This window comes from Suillus fuscotomentosus (genome assembly GCF_016647785.1).
Source record: "Suillus fuscotomentosus strain FC203 chromosome Unknown F5891scaffold_52, whole genome shotgun sequence".
NCBI classification, from domain to species: domain Eukaryota; kingdom Fungi; phylum Basidiomycota; class Agaricomycetes; order Boletales; family Suillaceae; genus Suillus; species Suillus fuscotomentosus.
The window spans coordinates 26,811-34,785 of NW_024539564.1; the positions used below are offsets into that span (position 1 = coordinate 26,811).

Consider the following 7,975-nt stretch of genomic DNA (forward strand, 5'->3'; position numbering starts at 1 on the left):
AGCTGCGAGTAACGGAGTGCATACCGAGGACCAAGCGTCAAAGCCTGTCAGGAATACAGACAATGATTGAGGAGATGATATGTTTCGTTTAAACAAATTGGATATGCTTGGAAGAATTGTTGAGCAGAAGAACGACGAGTTTTGGATAGGGAAGACATTTGGACTGACTGTAGACTTCGGATAGACGATGGGAGTGAACAAAAGTTGTTGTTATCGATGGTATGCGAGAGAATAAGATTATAAATCAAAGTGACAAGACGGTCCAGGGCTCAGTTCAGTTGAGAATAAAGAAGACAAATGAGACTGGAAAAGAGGCGTACAGAGTCAGAACCGTTGATGCAGCATGTGTTGCCTCGCCTAGGTATAAGTCATATCAGTAATCCGAATCAGAATTGCATCAGCATGATATTCAAACTCCGCTTAAGGCGTCGTAATGAGGTCGTAATGAGGGTCAAAATCATTTTGAGCCTGATTGTAACGCGTGACCATTATGATGCCGGTAAAAAATCTCCGACATACTAGACTAGGGTTCGGGATAAAAGTATTTCGGCAATTATTAGCAAGCTTTTTAGCCAGGTAGGTCTGGGGTAGTTATTAGTATTACTCACGATAGGTTTTGAACACTTCAAAAAACTCGCTAAAGCTTCAAAAAACTCGCTAAAGTCTTTAACAAACTCGCTAAAGTCTTCAACAAACTCGGCCAGAAAGCCATCAAGACACATGGCACACGTGGCATCAGAGTGGACTTGGAAACATTTAGTCAAATTTTAAGGCATGTATACTACACAAAAATATATAGATGTAGCTAGGTATCTAATGAACGAGATATAACAAAAAAGAAATGTGTGATAGTGAGGGAAACACGAGATTCAGAACGGAGGTATGAGAGAGTGAGAGTGCGGGCGCATGAGCTGGGAGGTAGAGTTAGGGGATTCCATTTGATCCGGTGTTCGAATGCTGAATGTGTGACAGCGAGGGAGACACAAGCAGTGTAAGAGGGCGGGAGCATGTGCTAGGAGATAACGAACATGTTGGGGGATTCCGTTTGATCCGGCATTCGAATGCTGGACGCGTGACAGCGAGGGACACAACAGCAGTGTGAAGGGCGGGAACATGGACACAGGTGTGTGGGGCTGGCCCGGCTGGGAGATACAACAACAGCCGTATGAGTGCGCAGGTGCGCAGGTGCAGGCATGTGGGCTGGGAGACACAACAGCAGTAGCATGAGATCAGAGAGGGCAGGAGCACAAATGAAGAAAAATTACTCACATTTACATCCTCAACCTCCCATCCGGCGCCATTGCATACCTCCCCATTATCCACCTGTAAGATCATGCTGGAAGGGGCAAGGGGATGGTGAGATTCGAGCTACGGAATGCACGGAGGATGCAGATGCTAGCGATGACATCTGGTGCTAATCGTGGTAAAAATTTAAACTCCGATTTAAACTCCACCTAATCAGTTGGATGATGGATCTCGAGTGTACTGATAAGAAAACACTCCGTTCCAAGTCACAACCATGCCTCCTCAGTCTACACGTGAAGACCTCCTTCGTGCCATTGATCAGGCTTCATTGGCATTAGCCAACTCACAGTATTTGAATATACTCCTGGATGACCAGGGCTCCAACTCCAACTCAGACTCTAATACTGACTCGGACTTAAACTCGCTTTATACCTTGGATGAGGAAGATCTGGCTTTTGCCTCCCCATCCCCTATATCCCCCATGTCCCCTATGTCCCCTATGTCCCACCTTTCGGGCCTCAGTTCAGATATTTCCAGCCACAGTGACCAATCTGACGACTCAGATGATGCTGCTGTGCGTTACGACTGGCTCCAGCACACAATTGCTGCTCTTCGTGATGAGGTAGAGAGGGCACGTGTATTCCACAAGCCTGATGAGCCTCCTCCTCGGGCACCTCAGCTGCATATGCTGGTTCACCGTGAGGAACACCGGCCTCATTTGTTTCGCCAGAAACTGCACGTCAATCCAGAAATATTTGACGATATCCTCGACCAGATCTCCGGTCATCCTATCTTCCGTAACCAGTCCAACAATCCTCAGCTCCCTGTCTCCATTCAGCTTGCTATTTTTCTAAATCATGCAGGCCACTACGGCAATGCCATTTCACTCGAGGATGTCGCACAATGGGCGGGTGTGAGTGTTGGGTCGGTTGTCAACTGCACTAATCGTGTGATGGTTGCATTGCTTGAGGAGCACGATCAGTTTATCTTCTTCCCAGAAGATAACTCTGAGGATACTGAGCTGGCTCGGCGCTTTGCTGAGACACGAACCTGTCCAGAGTGGAGGGGTGGCTATCTAGCCATTGATGGCTCAACTATAGATCTTTTCACCAAACCTGCTTATTTTGGTGAGACATTTTATGATAGGAAATCTAAGTATTCCCTTGGCTGTCAAGTAATGTATTTTTATTTATTTTTCATGGGCAACAATTTAATTTAATTTTAGGCAGTTATCATGCCCCATAACCTCATGATTGTAGATTATTCTCTTGGTCAACCTGGGAGTGTCCATGATGCATATGCTTTTCGATCCACTCGCCTCTATGAAGAGCATGCCAATCTTCTCCCAGATGATCACTGGGTTTGGGCAGACAGTGCATACCCATTGGAGCCATGGTGTATCCCCCCTTTCAAGAAGCCTCGCAATGGACGACTGACAAAGGACCAGAGGACATTTAATTACCACCTTTCTAAGGTATTTTTATTTTCTGCTTTTTATTATTATTAATGAATTTAAAGATACATGTGCATGTTGAGCATACATTTGCAGTCTTGAAAGGGCGGTTCCAGTCTCTCAGAGAGCTCCGCATCAATATTCAGACAGAGAAGGACTTGCAGGTTGCTGTGCATTGGATTAAGTGTTGTCTTATCCTGCACAACATGATCATCTGCTTTGAAACTCATCGTCGCAAGCAGGATAAAGACTATGATCAGTCTCTGGAGTGGGCTCATACCGAGGGTGAAGCTTTTGTCCCTCAAGAGATTGAGGATCCAGAGGGTAATGAAACAGTGGGTGACAGGTCATATGAAGGAACCCCTGGCCAGGCTACTCGTGCAAGGCTCATGGATCAGCTCTTTGATAGCCCTAGATCAAAAGCACAGTGTAGGGAAGGATAAGCATCATGTTCACATTCACCAATGATACATGTACTACTAGTAGTACATCTTGTACAACACATGTAACATCAATCTTACAAGTACCAGCAGAAAAAAAAAGCACCATGTTCACATTCACCAATAGTACATGTACTACTAGTATTACAGCTTGTACAACATCAATCTAACAAGTAACAACAGACTACAAAAGAAATTCATAAGTCAGATAGCAACAGCAGCAAAAAAACGCGACAGCAGAAAGCAGCAATGATGATACAAAAATAAGCCGCTAGCGGACAGTATGATAGGAAGGGGAACAACAGCAGCAAACATGTCAGCTATCAGACGCAGAAGCGGTACTACCGCTCTGCGTCATCTGGTGAAATTGAATCTTCAGGCGCCACATCTCTGCCTCCTTGTCAAGCGCAAGGGCCTGGGCCTCGTGCACTCGGACATCTGTCTCGCGAAGGTGGATATCTGTGTCCTTGGTCTCCTGCTCTTGTTGATGGCTGGCGGCAGCTTGCATGGCCTCATGTGTGCGCGCCTCGCGAAGATACTCGTACTTCTTCGTCTCACGATGGTAGTCCTTCTTCACATCGAGCTTCACGAGGAAGCGCTCATGCTTGAGGTTATGGCATGATGTGACGTCCGATTGAATACTCCCAATCTCACCATTGACCCTCTCAACCTGCTCCTGAATGTCGGATTTTGCTTTCTTCTTCTTCAACCCTGTGGTCTTCGGTTGCGCTGATATTGAGGTCTGGTGGGTCGGAGATGCAGGAAAATCTGACGATGAAGTGTTGTGAGTCGTCGACGAAGGTGTCGACGAACTACGAGTCATCTCTGGCGACGACGATGCAATAGACGACGGTCTGCGTTGTGCGTCATAGCCAGAGGGCCCCTGAGCGCCAAATGCTGCACAGCTGTCATAGAAAGGAGTGGGTGACTTCTGCGTGATTGAAAAAGGGATGGGGTGGTTAGGAGGAGGAGACGGCGATGATGGGAGTTGTCATTTTTTCCCGGCAACCTTTGGAGGGCTGTTAAGGTCATAAGTAGGGTGCGGGGCATCAGTGTCCATATCATCGTCATCCAAGTGGTCTAGTGCATTGCCCAGAGGGGCATGGAAAGCAGCGGAATATAAGTCGTCGTCGTTGTCATCGTCAAGATCAGGAACATTGCCCATAGTGGTATCGAAGTCAGCATTTGGAGGTGCCGGAGGAGCAGGAGGAGCAGGAGGAATAGGAAGAGCAGGGAAATGAGGAAAAGCAGGAGTGGGAGCAGTGGGAGGAGCAGAAGGAAAGGGAGCAGGTGAAGGAATGGGAGCAGTGGGAGCAGGCAAAGGAATGGGAGCAGCGGGAGCAGGCAAAGGAACAAGAGCAGTGGGAGCAGCGGGAGCAGCAGGTGCTAGCAGATGAGGATCAATTTGTGAATCAGTAAATGGGCGGCTATGAGGAGGCGGAACATGAGAGGGGGGCTGAGCCCTGGTAGCACCCCTGGTATGTGCGGAGGGGCCAGCCCTGCCATGCGGACGTACTAGCGTGTACATGTCACCAGCATGGTCAACGCCAGGCTTGGACGATGTAGTTTTTGCTGCAAAGGAGGGATTTGAGTGCCAGATGGCGTCGAGTTCCTTGTACCATGGAAATTCGCGACAGACTTCTTCTACAAATTTGAATCGGTCAAACCGCTAAACAAATAAATAAGAATGCTCACCTTGTAGATTTTTAGTGGAGGCGTCATCAAGAGGGACTACACCAGCACCGGTTGCGCTGAATTTAGCCTTAAGGGGCTTATATTTGTTTTTGAGACTAAGGATCTTATCAGCGCATAGTACAAAAAATATAAACATGACATACCTTGTGATACGGTTGTTGACAGAGTCACGAAATTTCTTCTGACTGTTTGCATATTCCAGCCCATATTTTGCGTGACGTTCGAAGATGACCTGAGCAATAACAGAGTAGATCTGAGACTTGTCCTTTCCCGAGGGACGAGCAGAAGAACTTGAATCCAGAGAGGGAGGTGGTTTCTTGCCATCAGAGTAGAATAAGATATGACAGTCGGGAGGGTGTTCGGTGAGCCAGGTGACCAAGACGTCAGTGAGAGTGTCATCACTCTGCCACTGAATCGTCAGCTTGGGTTTTGGATCGGGGGGAGGTGGTTGTATTTGAGATGTCGACGGCTCAGGATCCATCGCTCTAGAGCGCACTGGAGGGTTGCCTCCAAGTCGTGCAGAACGACGGAGGCGTTGTTGGCAAACAGCAGGCATATTTCAAACTCAGCCATGGTGCCGAGCCTGACTTTCAAATTTGCCGCATGCGGCTGTGCTTGTTTTCAAGCTTTAGCGAGTTTTCTGAAGTGTTCAAAACCTATCGTGAGTAATACTATTAACTAGCGGATTATTAGCTGCTTTTTAGCCAATCACGTGATGTTGATTTTTAGCAGGCGAAAAACTCGCTAATAATCCTAGCTAATTAGCCAACGCAAAAAACACTCATTCCCATACCTCCGGACACTCGTCATCACTTCCATTGATATCCTCAGCCTCCGCCTTGCCCTTCCCTGTGCTGTCCACATTAGGTCGCGATTCTGCCAACACTGCCAACAAACCATCCGCACTCAGATCTACCTCAGATTCAACGTCGAAGTCAGTGTTTGTCACCATGGCTGCTGCAGAACTCATTTGCACATGATCCAACCACGTACTGGACTCGTCGTCTTCAATTTCTTCACCTCCTTCAATACTTTCAGCTGATAGCAAGCTGTTCTTCGCATCATGATGCCGTTTACCCTCTTTTGCTTCGGATCCAAACAGCTCGGTGTCATCTATGGTAACTAGTCGATCATCTGTCAGTGGTAGAAGCTAGCCGGTCGACTCAGAATACTATTCCTGACCTGATCGCTCGATATCTGAGGCACAGTCAGCTGTAGGGAGTTATTAGCATTATTAGCCTCGTGATTTTTGCGACGAGTTATTAGCGTGTTAATAGCTAGTTATTAACATGCTAATTAGCATGCGGCTAATAAGCAGGGAGTTTTCTCCCGAACCCTATACTAGACCTAACAATACATAGATATATATATGGTATCAATACTGTCAATAATATCAGGGTTAGGGTTTAGTATGTCTGAGCAGACTTGGAACCTGAAATGTCCAATGGACGGAGCGTGTACGACGTGTTCCAGGCAAATATATTATTATCTCAATTAGATTATTCAGATATTGTAAATCACACAGAGATATTCAGTTAAAGTCAGATATTGATTATCATCATGAGAATACAATATATTGTAAGGTGCTACAATATAAGGAACCTGCTGCACTAGCAGGGTATCACTGAATGAGAGAATCCAGAGATAACATGGAAAGCAATGTCAGAGGTAACAAGAGCACAACACCGAAAGTCCCAGTGTGAGAATATGAGTACAACGAGGCAAAGTCCAGTGTGAAAATGTGGTAATTTGAGAAGCGGCTGCCAAGTCCAAACAAGTGATCATTGAAGTGAAAAATCTAAAACTGATCAAGGAAAACCAAGTGATGGCATAGTCGGAATAAGGCAAAATGAACATACTGATATCATCTATTTCCTGTGTGCTACACATTTGGTGCGACCTTTGGTTGGCTTGGCCAGTTCCTGGTCCTCATTGTTGGATTCCTCTGTCGTGCAGTGCTTACCCTTACCCCGGCTGGTTGGCGGTGCCTTCTTTTGCCTCCTTTTGTTGGTACTGACGGGTTCCAAGTCTTCATTGTTGTCAGATGGAACATCATCTGGCGTGAGTTCACTCAGTGCAGGAGATTTTTGTGGGATGGGGGCCATCTGCATGAGCCTTGGAGATTGAACGATTGGCAGTGGGGGGAGTTCCGGTTCCGGGGTGACAGAAGCAACTGGCAGTGGGAGGAGTTCTGGTTCCAGGGTGACAGAGCTTTGAGGTGGTGTTGGGATAGTCGGAGTAGCTTCAGGTGCTGTGGGTTGTTTGGCAGTGCTGGCACGAGTGGCCATCTGCACTCGCATTTTAGCCAGCCTGTTTACTGGAGTGGAGGACGAGCCAGTTGAATTTCCAGGTCCATTGTTGTCAGATATGGTTGGTCCACCTTCGTGTCCATTCTCATTTTTAAATAATGTCCTAAAGACAGAAGCAATTAGCCAGGCAAATTATTAGAGGAGAAAAACATACCTGTTCCACCATTTGAGGCCTCCGCCCAGTCTCTATCCTCGCACTCGCGAATGAAGTTGATAATGTTGTAGTAGAACGCACAATTGTTGAATTCACCGTCCGCTTTGGACCATTTGTTCTTGTTGCTGATGGCGAAGCGTGCCTGGCAGTAGTAGTAGTAGTATATGAAAACAATAAGTCAGTTGTGTTAAGTACATCAATTAAAACAAAACTCACCTGAACGCAAGCATATGCTATATGCTCTGCCTTGACAGTAGTCATGTCATGCAGGGACGCGTTGCATGAACGTGTAGTGCGCGAGTCGTCACCTAATGCAGTGGATGGACCTGTAAAAATATGACACATTATCTAGTAATACAAAATATTAGTAAGATACATGCATATAATCAACTGAAAGACTTACATGCTCAATGAGATAGCCCTGGAACAGGCCCTCGTGCATGGCATCCTCGTCGTACCTGCTGCCAGGAGGATTTCCAGCCCACAGAAACACCAGAAAGTCGATTGAGGTCATACAGATACGTCCGATCTCCATCCATTTTTAGGCCCTAAGTCAAAGAACATCAGATGATTGGATATGTCATAAATCGAGTACTTACAATGCGGGATCTCGGTTGAAATCAGCGAGTGCTGATATCGGACAAAGAAAAGAAGCAAGCACAGGGTGATTGATGCCCAT

The 7,975-nt window shown here is 46.6% G+C and overlaps 1 protein-coding gene across 1 annotated transcript; it reads right to left on the reverse strand.

Annotated features, from left to right (window-relative positions):
- Nucleotides 1-5,614: 5,614 nt before the first annotated feature.
- Nucleotides 5,615-7,975, reverse strand: F5891DRAFT_983165 (uncharacterized protein; the record flags this gene model as incomplete). The annotated part of the gene is made up of 7 exons (XM_041377292.1): nucleotides 5,615-5,946; nucleotides 6,016-6,045; nucleotides 6,797-7,213; nucleotides 7,297-7,438; nucleotides 7,513-7,644; nucleotides 7,700-7,754; nucleotides 7,896-7,975. 7 exons carry the CDS (start codon nucleotides 7,973-7,975, stop codon nucleotides 5,615-5,617), a joined length of 1,188 nt encoding a protein of 395 aa, XP_041222312.1.